This window comes from Balaenoptera ricei, chromosome 3 (assembly GCF_028023285.1).
Source record: "Balaenoptera ricei isolate mBalRic1 chromosome 3, mBalRic1.hap2, whole genome shotgun sequence".
In the NCBI taxonomy this organism is placed as follows: Eukaryota; Metazoa; Chordata; class Mammalia; order Artiodactyla; family Balaenopteridae; genus Balaenoptera; species Balaenoptera ricei.
Genome location: NC_082641.1, coordinates 7,561,263 through 7,581,540, shown reverse-complemented (window position 1 = coordinate 7,581,540; position 20,278 = coordinate 7,561,263). Strand labels below are relative to the sequence as shown.

General features: G+C 41.4%; 2 protein-coding genes across 8 annotated transcripts in view; one reads left to right on the top strand and one right to left on the bottom strand.

The window, feature by feature from the left end:
* Window positions 1-20,278, top strand: part of SEMA5A (semaphorin 5A) — a 505,234-nt gene that overhangs the window by 136,416 nt on the left and 348,540 nt on the right. The window lies entirely within an intron of this gene.
* On the bottom strand, window positions 7,596-8,091 carry LOC132363524 (small nuclear ribonucleoprotein E). The gene has a single exon (XM_059919213.1). It carries the CDS (start codon window positions 8,031-8,033, stop codon window positions 7,755-7,757), a length of 279 nt encoding a protein of 92 aa, XP_059775196.1. The 5' UTR covers window positions 8,034-8,091; the 3' UTR covers window positions 7,596-7,754.

Below are 20,278 nucleotides of genomic sequence, written 5' to 3'. Positions count from 1 at the left end.
GTTAATATCTCTAATATACAAAAAGCTATGTAAATTGATAAGAAAAATTCAAACAGCCCACAAGCAAATGGGCAGAGATATGAATAGGCAATTCACATATGAGTAAATTCTGATGTTCAGTAAGTAGGTGAAATAATGTTCCATCCACTTCCAACTATCAAAAAAAAAAAAAAGAAAAGAAAAAGGAAAGAAAACACTTGCTGCTGGTAGTAAGGATGCTAGTAAAAGAGGACTCTCACCCATTCCTGATGGAAGTGTGAATTGTTTATATTTTGGGGAAAGCAGTCTGGCAATTCTTATTTAAAATGTACACATTCTTTGAGGCAGCACTACCACTTCTGGGAATATACAGTATAAAAATGAAAACACCAGCGTACATGTATAAGGGTATGTACATTTGGTGTCTATGGTACCTTTGTTTTCAGTGCTCTCCTTTGCCCCCAAAAATCTGTAAAAACTACCCCAAATATTGAGTATGTATCAATTGATTATAGATTATATATCAATTAGATTATAAGAATGCCTATGATATGATGCAGCCTAATTTAAAGACTAATTTAAATCACTCCTGGTTAACATGGAGAGATTTTCCTAATCAGCAAGAAAAGTAGATCTCATGTTATAAAGCAGAAAGACCGTCATCCCCCAAGTCTGTGTACCATGTTTGTGTGTGATACGTGAACATGGGGAAAGATCTAGATGGGTATCCACCAGACTGCTAAGGATGGCTCTGTGGGTAGGGGGAGAAGCAGCTTCTGAGAAATGGCCCTACAGTAGGCATTAAGCTTGCAGAAGTATGAAGACTGGGGAATCTGGGGTCATGAACACTAATCCTGTTGCTCTGGATGTAGATGAGGTCTGGATATAGGTAAGATCATCAGAGAGTCTTTGCATTTCTTTAAGGTGCTTAAAATAATTCCTACAAAGGGTGTAAGCTCTTCTTCATCCCCCAGCCATTGCTTCCTTATGTCAGGAATCCTTTCTCACTGTCTTTTCATAGCATTCATTCTCCTTTGAAAGTTCCCTTCATAGAAGGCAAACATTCACCAGCAGCACATTAGAAATCCTGTCTGCCCTTAGGTATTTGATGTCAGATATTTAATATTTCCCCTTCTCTCCAGCACATGAGTAACCTGGTCAAGTCAAAAATGCTTCCTGGGTCTCCTTTTCCCTTTCTGTGTGTTCAAATACCATAATTTTCTTGGGTATTATGGGTAGTGACAAATATTATAATTCAGGTAAATTATAATGGTGTAACTTTTTATCAAGAGGTGCTGCATAAACAGAAAGGTTGAACCTCATATAGCCTCCTGCACTGCTTTGTGCATGAATGCTGCTGTTATTACTTAAAAGAAGGGAAACTGGCAAGGGGGTGGAGGAGAGAAAGATGCATGGTGACATACATGTGAGCCAGTGACAAACGTGGGCGTCCCCATGAGTTTCAGTAGACTCTCTGGTCCACTTTTGGAAAATGTCCAGTGCACCGTGCTTGGTTCATGATGGTTCACTCCAGTGCCATGTGAGCACATGTACCAGCAAATGACACGAAGGAGAAATGCAGTGGTGCTGCCCTTGAGCAAATGCCCTTCCAGTGTTTGAACTCCATCTGGAACCAATATGGTAGCCAGGGGCCCAGCAGAGCACGTCCTGAAGCCAGGGGTTTGGCTGCAGATGTACTAGTAGGGCTTTGAGGATGCACATCAAAGAGTGTCTGCTTAGTTGTAACTTTTCTCTATGTGACACCACAGACAAACAAAAGTTGTTCTTAATTTGCCTTTCTGAAAACTTGATTTATTTTTACCGGTTATATGTTCATTTAGTTGGGCTTTGCTGTATCTTGACATACACGGGTTCTTGAAGAAAGTGAAACGCTCCCCAGATTAATAAACAGAAGTCATGTGGGTGTCATTTATAAATATTTAAACCTGCCGTGCACTTGTGCGTGGATGCAGACCCCAGGAAAGCTGAGGCCTCCTGTTTTTTGTTTGTTTGTTTTTGTTATTTTGGCCACGCCACGTGGCATGTGGGTTCCTAGTTCCCCAACCAGGGATCGAACCCGTGGCCCCCCCCCCCCCTGCAGTGGAAGCACAGAGTCCTAACCACTGGACCCCCAGGGATGTCCCGAGGCCTCGAGTGTTATCCCCACTGTCAAGACACTATCGGGTCCGTCCATGGGCTACGACTTCTCGGGCACCCACAGCATCACAAAGGTTGCCCAGCTGTACCCAGGAGACAAGGTAGCTACCTGTCATGACTAGGTAGCTGTCATCACCTTGTCCCCTTTGATGCTCAGCTCAGAGGTGCAGGTTTCCCTCACTGAGCATGACTGTGAGCATGATTTTGCACCACTCTTCCTCTGCCTCTGCCTTTACTTCCTAAGTGAGGCACACAGTCTGGCCAAGACATGTTCTATTTGTCCTTTACTTTGTTCTAAATGGTTAAGATGCTTGTTGGCCACCTGAGCCCCTCTGAGCACCAGGGGGTGTCAAGTAGAGTAAACCCCATTACTCGTCCTCATTAACATCAGGAGCGTATTTAGGACAAGTTTATTGCTCTCTGTGTATAAAGACAGATATCAGAGTTCCTGATCTTAAGGATCTTGCCACTTAGCATGCCCTCAGTATTTGTCATCTAGGGAGGGCAGTTGCCACATGCAGAGGATAAAGAACACTCCTGTTGGGTGGCAGGGATTTCGAGCAAATGGCAAGGCTTTGATTGGAATCATGGGAGGGCGTCTGATCATTGTGGACTGAAGTCCAGTGCTGCTCCTACTGCGGAAAAGAACTTGGAAAATGGAGCGTGTGCCCTAATTTTGCTCCATCTTTCATATAAACGGTGCTATGGACTGAATGGTAGTGTCCTTCTGAAGTTCATGTTAAATTTCTAATCCCAATGTGATGATGTCAGGAGTGGGGCATTTGGGAGGTGATTCGATCCTGAGGGTGGAGCCCTCATGAATGGGATTAGTGCCCTTATAGAAGAGGCATGAGACTGCTTCCCCCTCCCCCCTTTCTTTCCCCCACCTGCCTCTCTTTCTGTGCAGTGTGAGGGCACTGCAGGAAAACAGCCTTTGTGAACCAGGAAGAGGGTTCTTACCAGACACCAAATCTGCTAACATCTTGGTCTTGGACTTCCTAGCCTCCAAAGCTGTGAAAATAAATATTAGCTCTTAAAGCCACCTAGTCTAAAAAAAAAAAAAAAAAAAGCCACCCAGTCTCTGGTAATGTGTTATAGCAGCCTGAGCTGACTAAGGCAGGAGGGATTTAATAAATGCTAAAATGAAGTTATCAAACAGAATGACTGATAGGCAAGGGTCGTGTGGATCTGAGTATCTGTGGCGATAAAGATACAGCACAGAAGTGAGGGAAAAATGTCTCCAGAGACAGGAATGCAGTTATGGAATCAGGTGGATTGAACCTTCAGGATCATTCTTATTCCTCTTAACTTTGAAAACTGTAAGAAGTAATAGTCGGTTCCTACTTTGCAGGTTATAGGCAGTGCCAAGGAATAACTGGGGTCAGATGGGTATGGGTAGTTGAGAGGAAAAATGCACAAACTGAGATCCCATTCAGGGCTTAAATAAATGTAGATTTACGTGAGAAATTAAAAAAAATGTTTTAACAAAGCAGATGATGTGCATTAAGTAGAAACAATAAATACATTCTGCGTGTACAATCCAGTGGAAACAAATATTTAATTAGAAGTTGCAGCTTATGACGTTGAAAAAAATATTCTTTGAAAAACAATTGTTCATGAATTGTGTCCAACTGGTTTTTATATTCTAGTGGGACTTCTTTGGGGTAAAATGTAAAAGCAGCAGCGTCTTGAAATAATATAGCAGAGAGTTGAAATGCTTGCTATAAATTGCCTCTCTTATTTTTTACATGGTAGAATAAAAAGAGAATCTGTATAGGATATAAAAGATAATTAGGAAGTTGTCCAATGACTGTAGCAGGCTTCCGATTTTAGCAGCTGAGAAAAGTTTCAGTGGTAAGGAGCTTATACTTTTCCATAGCTTACAGCTTGTGAGCTATGGAGAATACGTGTCACAGGCAGGGGATAAGGAGCTTTCCTGGTGGGACAGGAATTGTGAGCAAATGACAAGGCTTTCATTGCACTCATGGAGGGGGTCTGATCATTGCGACGGGTAATTGGTCGTACCAAGTCCTCCTCTCCTCACAGGGCACAGTGCTCCCTAAATTGCAGGGTTTCTTTTTTTTTTTTAGGCTGGAGCAGTTTCTCAACCTTGGCACTACTTTGGGTAGGATAGTTTCTTCTTATGGGGGGCTTTCCTGTGTGCTATAGGAAATTTATCAGCATCCCCAACTTGTACTCACTAGATGCCAGTAACATCCCCTGGTTGTGACAGCCCAAATTGTCTCCAGACATTCCCAGATGTTCCCAGGTGGAGGGACTAAAGTTGCCCTTGGTTTTGAGCTATTGATGTGAACGCACTCTACTGAATTAAAAGGAGGACAAATCTAAGTCTTGAAAACGTTGTGTGTATTCGTGTAGCCATACGTCTGTGAAGGCCAGGGCTTGGACTCGATACACTGCAATTTTCCTGTTGCCTTTGACAGTATTCCCGACCTTGGGCCAACAGCTTCTAGCCAGTACATGGGTGAGACAGCCCTGCCTGGGGAAGGAGGCGGGCAAGACCCGCAGCTAACAGTGTCTGCTCTCCCCCGCCTCGGGGCCCTGGGAAACTCGCCTGGATCTAGTTGCTGGGTAGTGTGGGGCCTGCCTTTGATGAATCATGACTTGGGGGCTCACCCCGTAGTTACCAGTGATCAGAAATGGGTTAGAGTCGACCAACACTGCCACTGGTTAACCCCTACCTTCCCTGACTTCCCACATCTCCAAATCTCAACGCTTTTCTCCCTCATTTATGGATTTTAGAGTGGAAAGGGTGGAACAAATAAAATTCAACCCCCAACTGAAGGTTGAAGAAATTAAGAGTAAGTTTTTCTAAGAGCTTGGAGAGTTAATCTATGATCTGATGACCCTCTACCATCATTTCATTTGCCTCCCTTATTTTAACTGACAACCCTCCAAAACAACACAATGATTAGAGTAAAATGTATACTTGGAATGTCAAAGTGAGTTTTTTTGACGTTACCCCTGAGACCCATGGATTTTATTGTGCTGAGTGAGCGCAGGTTAAAGCTGCCTTTGAAAGGACACAAATTTTTTTAAAAATTATTATTATTTTGTTGTTGCTCAGCTTTCTCAACTGTGTTCCCAAGAAGAATGTTTTCTAGCAACGGAAGATTACACAGTCTGTATCTTTGCGCTAAATCAGAGACCTGATGCGAACTCTGGAACTGCAGAACATGATGTGAATTTGGGAAATTCTTTGAAATAGAGTGAGGCCGTAAAGCAGTGAGTGAATTATAACAATGCAGGCAGTAGTCATTTTGATTTGATAGGCGTTCAGCACGTCCTCTATTCCATACATTTTCCATTTTATTTAAAGGAAAATTCCACCCAATTTGCTTAGACCCACCGTCTGGAAGTATTTTCTCTATTGCCTTTTGACACCTTGCCAACTGAAAGGAAAAAAGATAGAGGATGAAAAAATTATAAAAATACTGATTTTAAAGGAATGTGAAAAGCAATGCTAATTTTTCATCTTCTAACACATGAACTAAGTTAAATTAAGATCCTTTAAGTTTTCTTTGGTAAGTGTTTGTCCTCTGGTATGTGTAACAGAGTGTTTAGATTCCCGCCCTTCCTCTTGCTGTCCTTTAACAACTCCGAGGCCCAATACTTCTTACATGTGTCTGTGTTCAGTGATCATCTTTACTGTATCAGGTAGGAGAGCTCCATCTCACAACCGATGAACCCTAGACAGTGAGCAGTCAAGGTCCTCTGGTTGGTACAGCTTCTTGTATACTGGCCAGAGAATCTTTTTTTCATTCTTTGATGAAATTTTGCTTTAAGAAAACAGTTTTCTGAAAGCTGCATCTTAAAAGTAACTACTGATTGGAAGCACTTACTGGATAAGTCAAGAAGTGGTTGATTTAACATTTGAAAAATACAAGGCTCTGTTTTATTTGGGTCAAATGCCCATCTGCTTACAGATCCATCATCACCCATGGGGACCAGATCTTCTCCAACTCAGCATCGAGTGCACTAAGCTTTGGGTGGCAATGAATCACACAAAATTGAGACATATGTATGAAATGCTGTAACATTTATTGAATAGCCATCTATGAAATGGTGTAATATTTACAGCAGACCTGCTATGTGTCAGGCATGGTTCTAGGAGTTTTTTGAGGGTTATGTCAGTCATGATGAAAACCCTGCAAAGTAAAGGATTTTATTCCCATTTAATAGATAAAGCTGAGACACAGACATTTTTAACTTTCCCAGCATAGAATCGTGAAGGTAGATTCATTCCAGGATCGTCTAACTTAAAAACCCTTGTTCTGATTTTGGGAAATATTCTTCTGTTAGTTGTGAATGATACCTGCGGTTGATATTTTCTTCTCATCAGTAGATCTGGTAGGTTTTGCTAAGGTTTTTGGATGACTTTCTTGTATCATTGTGTGAAGGTTTCTAGTAAAGAATGTGGCCAATGTTTTCATATTATGATTAGTAGACAATAAAAGCATCATTCAAGCAAATGCCTTATAAACATTTGAAAATGGACATATTTCCATCTTAATATTTATGCAGAATTCATGATACTTAGAGCACTGAATGTAAATTTATGTTATAAAATCTAATCAGAGGGACTTTTTTATTTTATGCTCATTTGGAGACAATATACTGTCTAGGCATCAGCAGAAAGAGCTGGAGAAAAACCCTCATCTCAGATGAAAGTAATTTTTTCTCACTCATAGTGAATTGCTAGATCTTGAACATAACTGAGTAAGGTTTTCCATATCTTATGCTTCATTTATTGTAAATGAAATTAATTTTGTTAGATGGTATTCTTTAAAGTCTCAGATACTATTGCAATGAAATATGATGATTATACTGTCTATTTATGCATGTAATATGTGTTTTCCTAAAATAATAACATAATCAATTTTCATTTCACAGTGACAAAAGAGTTGGGTATCCTTTTAGATAAACAGGAAATACAGTAGATGATAATTTTGAATCAGATTCTACTAGATAGAAAAAAAAAGTTAGAGATGTTGTCTCCTAATTTCTTCAGATGAGTTTTACTTTATAGAGATTTTACATACCTATATTGGGACACACCTTGCTTGCATTCAGTGAAATTCATTTAAAGGGGAAGTAATAGGCTTTGTAAATGCTAGACTGTTGGGGAAAGGCAGAGTACAGAAATGTTTCAGAAACAAATAAATTATTAATGCTATGTAATTTGATTTTTATTAAGCAGATAGAGCTTTTGTTGTCCATGTATAACAAAACATTGTGAAATAATATCTGCTGTCATTTGTCTTTCCGTTCCTGTAACTAAGTATATGCAACAGGGTGGAAATACATCATGACTTAATTTCTCCAGTTTATGCAGCGATTTCAAGCATTCATTCTTACTCTCTCTTCTAACCTTCCCTCTTTTACCCACCTTCTGTCACACACTCCAGCTCACCTTTTTTTTTTTTTTTTTTTTTTTTTTTTAATAAAAACAATCCCACAGCATTTATTGTCATCTGGTAATAACATAAAGGTGAGCAAAACAATATGAATAAATGCTTTAGAACTACACTTCTAACAAAGCACACCTAAAAAAACTGTATTGCCTTCTCAACAATTTCTCACTTCATTGATCATTTCTAGTTGGAGACACTTTGGAGCAGAGTAATGTTATCTCCTTTTAGCATGATCCGACCCAGTTGTTTTCTTGACTTTGTTTTAGAATGAATCTCTTCTGCATCATCTAATACGAGGTTCATATACTCATCAAAACCAATGATACAGCCCTCTATCCGCATATTCACTTGCTCATAAAGCCACACCTGAATCCGAGATCTATTTTGCAAGTATCTGAAGATGAGATTGATTGGCTGTACCATCACCTTCTGCACCTTCTGGCCCTGGCCCCGGTACGCCATGGTGGAAGCTCACAAAGACCACGCTATCCCGCACACTACCTCAAAAAGCAACTTCCGGAATCAGCTCACCTTTTCATTCTTCCCAATTCATACTATTGTAAGTCTTACGCTTCTTCCTTTAGGAGGTCGGACTGAATGTACCAGAAGGTACCCCAACATAGCAATGTACACCCGCCCATTGATGTAAGTCCTAGCTCCACCCTCCCCGATAGCACGGGCATGCCATGTAAGCCTTACATACTCTTCGCCTAAACTTTCTAAATCTCATCTAAGTCTGCAGAAGCCGGTTGAATTCCTTCTCACTCTTCTCAGCCCAACTCCCTTATTTCCAATTAGTCCCATCTCTAGCAAGTATATACTTTTACATTTGCTATCGTAGGTGGTATATGTTTAAGTCATGCCCTTTCTCCTTCCCTGGAGTACTCTAATAATGATTTAGGGAAAGATTTTTGCCCACTGTCCTGTCATTGGGTAATTTTATATCCCATTCTCCTGGGGACGTGCCTGTCATTCCCAAAGTTTTCTTCACTCTGACCCCAAGGAGCCCAACACCTGACCGCCTGACCTCATGGCCCCTAGCTGGGAATGCAGATTTTGTTTTACCACCTACTAGCAATAAGTCCACATACATTTCACATGGTGGGTTATATGGAATGGTAAACACTGTGGATGAAACACCAGAGATTGCTGATGGATGGATGGATGGATGGATGAACTCTGTGTTTTGGTAATGAAGTCTCTTTATACAGGAAAATATTAGCAATGGGGACTGTTCAGTGTTGAAAACAATAGTAAAGTGGTAGAGGAATCACAGTAAAAGTGGTTCATAGTTCCTTGCTTTATATGATGCTCTTAATATGAATGTCTAAAGATTATTCTTAGTCAATCAGGATAGCCATTCCGAAGATAAGTCATTTACATATAGGATAATCTGGGAAGTGGTTGACTACATTTTGTTTTCATAGGAAGAATTCTCTAGCTTAATTGGAACAAGCAGCAGAAGAAGAGAAGGGTCAAGGAATCCATGACAAGATTGAATTTCCACCCATCATTTACAAGGACAGGACACAGCCTTCTTAAAGGAGACTGTCTATTAATTCCAGGGATGGATTTAGCTAAGACCCTGTGTCTCATTCTAAATACAGCTCTAGTACTGGCAGTCACAATATCATTTGACCTTACTTAGCCTCAGTTTATCCTCCTGTAAGTTATAATTTGTGGTATTTTCTAATCGTAATTGTATATTTAATGTAAGTCTTTCTATTGGGTGGGCACAAGTTTAACTTTCTTTCTTTCTTCTTCCATCCCTTCCTTGTGGGTAGTTCACAGCACAGTTTAATTCTTTGAGTTGGAGATGAGCCATCCTTCTGGCAGTGGGTGAAACATGGTAATGATGTGACTTGACTATCAGTCTATGGGTGACTTAAGAGAATTGCCCAGCTTATTGTAGTTGAGGATAGTATACGTGAGACAGGTGGCTTTTATCAGGCTGCAGCTAGGGTCACACTTGCTTTCACTTCATGTTGCTTGGATATGGGCTGGAGATGTATGGCCCCTGAAGTGGCTGAATTCAGAGGATACCTGTGGTATAGGCAAGGCACAGAGTACAAATGGATGAAAAAGAGTCTTCTCTTACTTGACTGCTTTAACCCAGTGGCCTAGCTAAGTGTCCAATTAAGAAGATTTATTAAAGTCTGGAGCCCCACAAGATAATCAGCAGCATAGCAGAGAACATGCCAGAGACATGCCATTTTATTTCTTCCCATCCATCGTGCAATCATCTGACGCTGTTTCTTTTGGCTGGGCTGGAACAGCTAGCTTTAGTATGCATGCAGTTGGAGAATAATTTTTGGAGTGGTGCTGTAAGCTATTTTATTTACGGTTACACAGTGTACACAGTTTTTCAAATTATCACAGGATGAGATGCGAAATGCCTTTTATGAAAAGAATGACCAGATGGAAATTGTCATTTGCTGTAACTCAAGAATAAATAAAGGGAGTAGGTACAGAATGCTTTGTTGTGGAAATGTAAGCAGCTTGTATGCCTTTTTTTCCTTACTTGCAGATTGTTTTATTTACTTATTTATAATCTGTGAAAAGAATAGCCTGGATGCTTTGTAAGATTAAAGACCAATGAAATGGAAATCCCAATCCTGGGGAGATTGACAGCTGACTGTCCAGGGAAACCAAACATTAAAACAGCCCCAGGAAAATGGAACAAAATGCTTTGAAAAGGTGAATAAAGAAAGGTCCTACCTTTTGGAGCCCATGTAATGTCAGAGAAAATTTATTAGTTACACATAGGATATTTTTAATAAGATCTTAGGCTCTCACTGGAGTTCTTTATTATTATGGTTATCATTTTTTACTTGCTAATAAATAGACTGACACAACCATACGATTTCTTTTGTCCTATTATAGGTGTAGGTACATGCTTATCTCTTATTTATACACTTTCATTTATTTAATAAGAACAAATGAAAGATGCCAGAAAATAAAACCTATAGCACTAACTTTTTTTTTTATATATAAATTTATTTATTCATTGTTTATTTTTGGCTGCGTTGGGTCTTCATTGCTGCGCGTGTGCTTTCTCTAGTTGCAGGGAGCGGGGGCTACTCTTTGTTGTGGTGCGCGGGCTTCTCATGGCGGTGGCTTCTCTTGTTGCGGAGCACGGGCTCTAGGCACGCGGGCTTCAGTAGTTGTGGCTCACGGGCTCTAGAATGCAGGCTCAGTAGTTGTGGCGCACAGGCTTAGTTGCTCCGTGGCATGTGGGATCTTCCCGGACCAGGGCTCGAACCCGTGTCCCCTGCATTGGCAGGTGGACTCCCAACCACTGCGCCACCAGGGAAGCCCTCTAGCACTAACTTTTAATTAACAGTTTCTAGGAAAGAAAAATTCTCATGATAAAATAAAAGCTAGAAGAGTTTTTTCCTATCGAATTATTATTGTTACAGGAAGATACATAACATTTTTTATTAAGCTTGCATCATGCCTGGATATAGGGGAAAAAACCCTAAGCAAAGGATATAGGATCACACTTAATCTCAGCATGAGACCACAGAGCAGTAGGGGGTCTTACTCATTTGTTAAAACCACAATTTTTCCAGGAGTCTTTTTCTCTGCCTGGAGACTTTGGTTTGAGCAGCTGCATGAATGAGGGACGGGAACCATCCTGGTAACAGCACAGACGCCCCATCTCGTGCCTCTGTCTGAGGCACTTTCACTCCGCGGCCAGGTGTGTTCAATCATTTCTCAACAACTCCTCAGGGAGGGAGGAATACTTATCCGCAGGGAGGAACTTAGTCATGGAAAGGTTTAAGATGCGAAGGTCTCAAGGTCAACTCGTAAATTAATTACAGAGCAGCCACCTAGGAGCCGCTGTGTCTCCTCCACACGCAGGTAAATGACCCTTCCCAGGTGTGGGCTGGGAAGGAGAGCCTGGGGCTGCGAGCGCACTGGACACCGATGGACAGAAGGACAGAGGACCCGACTTTTAGTTCTTGCTCAGCCATCAACTCAGATCCCCAAAGTGTTTGTTCTAGTTTCTCCCTGGCCAACTGTGCTGGTGACTTGGTTGCCCAGATTTGCCTGGAAAAGGCTTTGGACCCCGTAGCTGAGACATACGGCCCCGGATCCCAGATTTCACACTAGGATATTTGACCCTGAAGGTTTAGAGAGAGAGGTATGTTTGAGTGAGTGGTTATCTTTTGGCTTTCCTGTGGAATTGTTTTCGTGTGTCTTTAGCCACGTCTCTAGACTTTCAGATAATAAACTGCGCTTTTATGTTTTTGTCGATTAGCCAGGGTGCCAAGGAATAATCGAAGAGTGGCTGGTTGGTACCAGAACTCCTGTGTTCTTGTTTCAGCTCTGTTATCAGCTAGCTCAGTGGTTCTCTGGCAAATGACTTTCCCTCTTGGGGCCTCAGTGTCCATGTCTGCGAAAAGAAAAGGTCAAAGTAAAATCGGTGGTTTCTAAACTGTGTTTAAAATGGCCCCAGATTTTCCCCAAAGTGCTCTGGGCAGAGGGGTCAAGGCTTTTGAACATAGGATTATGTTGTTAGGAAAAAAGGCTGCAAATCAGCAGACCGAAGGTTCCTGGAGCTCGGTATGAATCTGTGACATTTATTTAAAAAGTGTAACTTACAAATTTACAAAAAATATTACATATTACAAAAGGTATAACACAAAATTAGCTTTGGAACTGTTTTCAGTTTAGAGTGGCTGCAGAGTGGAGTGGTTTAGAGACCCTGGAGAGACTGCTTCCTGGGTTCGAATCTCAGCTCTGCCGTTTACTATGACCATAGGCAAGGTTCTTAATGTCTCCATGCCTCAGTTTCCTCATCTGTGAAAAGAGGACCGTAGCTTCTGGCGGTAACGGTTTGTCAGTGTAGGTTCACTCTGGGGGAGGATGTTGATTGCGGGGAGGCTCTGCATGTGTGAGGTCAAGGGGCACGTGGGAAATCTCTACCTTTCCCTCAATTTTACGACGAAATGAAAGCAGCTTTAAAAATATAAATTAATGTATTAATTATCCATAATTTATATATGTAAAATTAATATAAAGTCTATTAGTTTAAAAAGAGGATAATAATGATAGAAATTGTTTCATTGGGTTGTTATGGGGCAAGATGATTAATAGCTGTAAAATATTAAGAACGGCACTTGGCACCGAGAAGCGCTGTGTAAGAGTTAAATAAATGAATGCTCATCCACTGGAAAACTTGTTTTGTAACATGGAGAGAATTTCTGCAATTTGTGAACAGTTTCAGTATTTTCTGCGTGTCCAATGTGTTTGCACCTTGGCTTCATAAAGTGGTAGATTAAGCATTTGTGTAGAGCAGAAGTTGCAGGCCAAGAGAACAACTTGGGCAAGTTTTGGAAATGTAGACGTTCTAGAAGTGGAAAAGTGTAGTGTGGGTAAGAAGTGTGTGCTGGGAAAGTTTAGTGGGCTTATGTCCAAGAAGGGCTTAGCTTGTGCTGGAGCACAATGCAGGGTTGCAGGATTCCTTGCTATAGGAATTGTACCTTCCAGCTAATGGTAGTGGTGATCGTGATGGTGGTAGTGATGATGGTGGTGGTACTGATGGTGGCAGTGGTGGTGGTGGTGATCGTGATGGTGGTGGTGATGATGGTGGTGGTACTGATGGTGGAAATGGTGGTGGTGGTGATCGTGATGGTGGTGGTGATGATGTTGGTGGTATTGATGGTGGAAATGATGGTGGTGATGATCGTGATGGTGGTGGTACTGATGATGGAAATGGTGGTGGTGGTGATCGTGATGGTGGTGGTGATGATGGTGGAAATGGTGGTGATGATGGTGAGGTGGTGGTGATGGTACTGGACAGGACAGGAGACTCTCCTCTTTATCTTAAGTAACTATTGTGCTGTCCCCACCCAGAGCTTCCAGGCCAACTGATAAGAAAAGGCTCAGTTGACTCTTGGGACTGAAGGCAGAAAGCCCTTAGCTGCAAGGGGAGAAGAGAGGTGGGGATAGGCAGTTAGCTTTCTTTCTTTTTATACTTCATGGCTGACCCCTGTGAAGGTCATATGGCCTCTTCCGCAGGTGCGTACTTGGCTTCTAATTCCGTTACCCATCTGCAAAGCGAGACAAAAGCAGCCAGGTAGCTGAGAGATCAAAGGACGCTTCCTCAGGACATTCAGTGTTCCTGTTCAGGTTTTTGAAATGGATTAGGTGAAGGCTTTGCTTACAAATTTTGACAGTGTTCATTTCATTTACCAAACTGTGCTGTCTTTGTTACTGTGGTAACAAGCACATTTATCTGGTTTCCGTTATATAACTGTTTTGTGAAACCCACCGTTCATTGTGGCGAAATTGTGTGTTGTAGAGATTAGGGTACGGTTTGGATTAATATGTGCAGCACATTCTGTTTACAGGATCATATTGGCACAGTAAATAGACAAGAAAATGGAAGTACGAAGAAAAGATTGGAATGCTCCCTTTTTACGTGTAGTCCTTCTGTTATGTCACAACTCAGAAACTTCTTTGAGATACTAACTTTGTATGTAGCAGTGATTCTCAGTGGGAGGGAGGGCGATGCCAGGCCCCACCCCCCCCACCCAAACCAGGGATATTTGTCAATGTCTAGAGACATTTTGATTGTCAAGACTATTGCCTTGAGCTACTGGCATCTCCTAGGTAGAGGCGAGCGATACTGCTAACCGGCCTTCAGTGCTCAGACAGCTCCCCCCAGCGCCATCCCTGCCCCAGCAAGGAATGATCCCATCCAAGTGCCAGTAATGCTGCGATTAAGAAACTCTGGTATGTAGTGTTTATTCTATGAGAAATTTGATAGAATACATGTTTCTCATTCTAGAATCTCTTCCATTTTCCAAATTTCATGACAGTGAACATCTAATCTTTACTTAAAGGCCTCTTTGAAATCTGTGTAGCACAAGAAACCTTCTTGCTTTGGACTAATTTCTTTTTATATCTTCTCTGTCTGTTCTCTAGATACAAACATTTCCAGTTTAAATGTTAAGGCTATAGCTATCTTACGCATTTCCACTTGGTATTTTTATCAATTCTTAGTAATCAACTTATGTATGGGTTGATTCTCCCCAGATTTGGTTTTAAGCTCCTGAATACTGTGTAAAGTTCTTTGAATTATTTACAACATGTAGTTTAGTGCTATGCATGCTTTACTTATCCAATACACATTTAATGTTTAAATTGGATACTTGAAGCGTTCATATAAATCAAAATACTATTTTTTGATATCCATAATTCCTTTCATTGAAGAGAAAAATCAGTGTTTCTTTTACTCTCAAAGCAGAAATACATTCAAATCTCACTGGATTTGAATATTGACATGAGGATAGTTTGTTTCATGTTTGAGGAAATATTTTTAGCTTTCTACTTTTCTAGGCTTTAATTATTGTATTTATTTTTAATAAATCTAGGGTAGAGTCTTTATGAGACTATTCCCGCTGGCCAAACTTTGAAAAGCCTGTGTTATGCTCTCTTTTTCTTATGATATTATAAATAGATATCCATGACTTTGCCAAACTTAATGATGAGTAAGCAGTTGCCTTTAGGAAAATGTATCTATTTGGACGATTCCTGCTGTTGGGCATGTGAAACCCTCTGAGACAGAACTGATTTGGTGGTGTTATTTTCACTGTGTTCTGTTTATTTAATTTCTAACAAATTCTTTCTCCCATGTCCATTTTCTCTGACTAGTTAAGCCAGGGGTCATGAATTAGCCTCATCATGGGGAATTAGCAAACCAAAGTTCCTTATTTCCTGGTAGGTAAAGGGAGAGCCCAGACGTTCATCATTCTTGGTCATTTCTGCTGGCCTGTGGGTCCCTTTCTCCTGCTGGCCTGTCACGTGAGTGTGTAAGATGCAGGCTCTGCGTACTTAGGGCAGCTGTGCTCGTGTCCCCTCTTACAGACGTTGTCTATCCACACACGTCCTCCAGGTGGTCCATTCAGCAGTAAGGAGTAATGGGTGATATGGAAGAGAATCTAGAAGATTCAAAGTCCCCCTTTTAAAAGGCCATGCAAACGAATTCATGATTACTGACCCTCAGCGGGGCACCAGGCACCCTGGCAACCTTTTGCAGGTTATTATATTAGCTCATTTAGTCCTTACAATCATCCAGCGAGGTGGGCGTGGTATCCTTATTTCACCTCACAGAGCTGAAGTCACTGAGCCAAGGTTTGTATTTCTGTGTTTGGCTCACGTCTGCCCAGCTCCAAGTAATGTATTCTTCTCACTGTGTCTCTCCACCAGAACCCCACTGGCTTTTTATACATTATAAATCATTCAGTTCCATGAGAGTGAAGGAAGGTGACCAGGTGTGGAAGGAATGCTGTCCTGGGCCTTCAGAAACTTACCTTTAAATATGGCTTAAAATTAGGAAAGGTGCTGCGTATGAATGGAAAGTTTGAGAAGCCCTGAGATAGACCAAGTCATAGCCCCTGGGTGATAGGGAGGATTTTTGTGAGAGCATGTAGGACAGTCCCCGTTGTGGGATTCCTGCAGAATTTTCGATCTCTGGGGAGACCATTTTTCTGTGAAGCCATTTTCTAAGTGTTATTCAGATTCTCTGAAGGGACACAAATGCTGTAACAGCAGGTGTTTTGAACACCCTCCTTTGTTTCCTGACGTGTGCAAACACAGTCTCCGGGGACGTTCCTGGAGTTGGCTGCTCGGGCCTGTTATTTCACGGTAGGATAAAATAATGAGTATCTTGATTAACTTTCTGTAACTCTAGAAATTGCTTCCAAACCACATTAAATCAGTGAGAGAACATGCCTGAGAGCTGGTTACCCTCTAGTCACCCTTTCTTTGGGCGGCCGGATAATCCCTTCTAGAATCTAGTACCTGTTGGAAAGAGGGAGACAGCAAAACAGCCCATTGCTTGTTGGTTTAGGGTTGGAATGCCAGCATCCCCCTTACATGAGTTAACCTTCGGAGGTAACCTGAGACGGTCTACCTGGAAGGCCTTAGTGTTTGATCATTCATTTGTGGTTATTTTCATCCTGTGATCTCAAGAACTAGCTATCAGAGGTGAGTCTAATCATGATTTCTGCCTAATAAGGGGAAATTATTTGTCTTCAAATTATGTGCCAATGGGACACTGGAATGATCCTTTATAAGAGGAACCTTCTAATCACTCATCATTGCAAATATACATTTCAAAATAATTTGATTAAATAAGGAACCTAGTGATATAGTGTTAGAGACTTTGAGCTGTTACTAAATCTTATAAATGGTTTAGCCTTGGCTTGGAGATTTATCACTGGTATTAGTTACGGTAACTATAACTTGGTTACCAAGTTATGGGTAACCAAGCTGCAATTTTAGGCCTGCTTTTCTCCTATATATATATAGGAGAGGGCTAGTTGGAACCACTTGACTTTATGACTTTGATTAGAAACAAAAATCATTGATGTACCCTGCTTAGTTTAACCTCAAGGCAGGCAGCTAATGAAAGCATGTATCACCATGGTTAGGGGAAATATGACAACTCTGGGTTTCATGGATGAGGAAATTAAGAGAAGGGCCACATGTACGTCTTCTAAAGATGATTCACAGTAGGACACTGAGCCTGTCTTAGAACTTGGATATAAACGCCATGTATCACCTTTACTGTGTTTCTGACCAGCTCCAATAGTAGAATAGGAGAGCTGTGTGTGTACAGTTTCTGTTTGTCTTTTCTCTCATCCTCTTCTCTCTTATTAAGTTGTTTGTTTCTAAGGCTTAAACCTCTGAGCACTGACAAGGAACACTCAGCAAAGAAGATTAGCCCATTTTTCAACAGAGTATGAGATGGCTTGAAATGAGGGGTTCCAATTTTCGTTACAGTGTGACAGCAGGTGTGTGTTAATTATAGCATGCTAGTCAGTGTGAGATGCTGCATGTAAAGAATTCAATATTACAACCTTCACAACAACCCACGGGGAAAGTCCAATTAATATCCTCATTTTGTAATGAGGCAGTTGAGCTTTAGAATGGTTAAGTAACTCACCCAAAGTCACTCATCCAGCAAGGGGCAGAAACTCAGGAAGGCTGATGGTGGAGCTGGACTTCCTAACCACTCCTGTACCTCCTCATTTGTCTCACAAACATTGACTGTGTCTCCATAATGTTTAATATCTAAGTTGTCTATTGTGATCAAAAAAAAAAAGTCTACTAATAAGACTGTCTCTGCCCATGGGCTGATGCTGTATTGAGGATACCAAGTCCATGAAGAATTATATCACTTTGTAAGTGGAATGATAAAAGATATGTGCAATGGGTTTTGAGTGCAAGGTCTGAGGAACAACTAGTTCTCATGCGGGATGAGAGTGGGTAAATAAACACGCTGTTGCAGATGCATCTGAGGTGGGCCTTCACAGGATAGGAGTTGTAGTTGGGAGAAGCCATTCTGAGCGTAAAGAGTGAAAGGGGTGTGTAAGGGTAAGCATGCTGGTGTCTCAAGAATGCTGAATCGTGCGTGGTGCCTGGTGGAGGGTGAGATGGGGGTTTGGAGTAAGACTGTGTTGCGTCTTGCCAGCCATGCTCAGGGACTGTCCCCAGGATCAAATGCAGAGGGTCAGGACAGAGGCGTTTAAACCATGTTGGGGATAGATGGAAGAGAAAGAAAAAGCCAGTCACGATTCAACCAGAACGCTGGCTGGGGCAGGGAGAGAAGGACATTCACCACGTACCATTAATATATGCCCGGTGACGTGTTGGGAGCATTAAAAGCATGAGCTTGTGTGGTCCTCACACAAACCATGACAGTTAGATGGTCCTAGTATTTTAGATGAGGAAAGAGAGTTGGCAAAGGTTAGGAAACTCTTCCAAAGTTCTCAAGCTAGAAGGTAGGCTGAATTCAAACTCACATCTGTCTGATTCCAGAAGTCATTGGGAAGACCTGTGGAATAATCCGATTTGAGATAAAGCTGTAGCATCTCTTCTGAGATGGAGGACGAGTTTGAAACATGCTGCTTCTAAAAATTCCAGAGAAGTGTCAGTAGACAAGACAAGATGTCAACGTCCTTTGTTGCTCTGTGATTGTATGTTTATGTGGAACTAATTAGCCCCTGGCCATGGGCAAAATCACTTTATTAATAATAAGATATGTGGGTGTTTCATGGATCCTCCTTCATGGGTTTTGACATTCAGTGAAAAGAGTGCACCAAGAGGAAAGGGTTTAGACATCTGAGTCCTGTGTGTGTGTGTGTGTGTGTGTGTGTGTGTGAGAGAGAGAGAGAGAGAGAGAGTTTGTGTGCAGAGTTAATCATTTTAAGCACGTGGTTACAGCAAATAAGGACACAAGTCTCCATGCTGTAGACCAGTGCAGAGGACTGTCTAGCGAGCCACGTACGGGGCCCACTTGGATTGGGACAGGCTTCATTTGGTTTATCAGAGCGTGCTGAAGACACGCTGGCCTGCTCAGAGACACTGCTCTGGGAGGAATGGTGACAGTCAGGAGAAGAGGCAGCTGTTTGTTAGGGCTGAGTTGTGCTTAGCTAGCAACCCCAGGCCTATTCTTATCCTTGAATTCCTTAGGAAAACTCCCATGTGATGAGAACCCTGCCCAGAAAATCCCCATAGGATGAGAATCTTGCTCCGTGGTCTAGGAATAGATTTGTAAAGATACGCTGGCTAAAGATTTATATAGGGTTGTGATTTGGGGAAAACATTACTCTTTTGTGATCTGAAATGCTAAGTTGACAGTTCACAGCACTCTGTGACCTCATGCTGTGGGGACAGTGGAGGGAGGGGTGAGACTAATATTTAAAGGCTGAGAAGGGGACCAAGGGTACAGATGCCACCCAGCCACCTGCATGCTCATTGGTTCTTCTGTTTACTTTTCTCTTTGGAAAATGAGAAATACAGTACTGGAAAAACTTTCCTTAGCTATCTGATATAATTGCTCTCACACTGGAAAAACACTGGGAAAAGAATAGGAATTTCTATTGAATATGTTTGGGTGAGGAAGTGTGGGCATAGTCTTTGGAGATTGTCCAAAGGTGCATGCACATGGCATGTTGGGGACATCAACTCTTGGGCTTAGAGCCAGGTCTCCACCAATACAATTATTAACTAATAGAATATAAGGAATATAAATGATCAGGTAATTCCTAATGATGGATAATATAAGTTATAAAGTAATTTTTCATTATAAATAGTGAAAGGTATTTAAATTTATTGCAGAGTCAGTTGTTTCATGAGTATGTATGCGGCAACAAGCTATCTGGATAATTAGTGCATCTCAACTTAAAAATCTGCTTTGATCTCAAAGTATTGAATAACAATGTCAATTTCAGATTGGGTTTTGTATGGCTCTTTTACTTCTTTATACACCAGTAGTTCATTCACCCCTGCCCCCCAACCCCATTTATGTCAGCCTAAGGGGAACCCAGCCTATGAAAAGCTCTATATATGAAGACGTCTCTCCTTACTTATGGGGTCCCCACCATCACTGCCACCTCCATCACTGCTGGGGGCTCTCCTCCCCTAAACTGAAAAGATCCCCTAAAACCCCTCCTGGAAATCAGCTGTACACAAAGCTTCTTTCTCTACTCCCAGCTTCATCATCACAAGAACATGGTAGCCTGAGTTGGAATTTGGAATTTTTTTATAATAGCTTTACTTTATATATAATTCACATCCCATAAAATTCACCCTTTTAAAGTTTGCAGCACTTTTTCATATATTCACAGAGTTGTGCAATCACCACCATGTAATTTTAGAATATTTTCATCACCTCCGAAAGAAAACCT

Coding starts and splice junctions, on each gene's coding strand:
- LOC132363524 (XM_059919213.1), bottom strand. CDS start 8,033: ATGGCGTACCGGGGCCAGGGCCAGAAGGTGCAGAAGGTGATGGTACAG.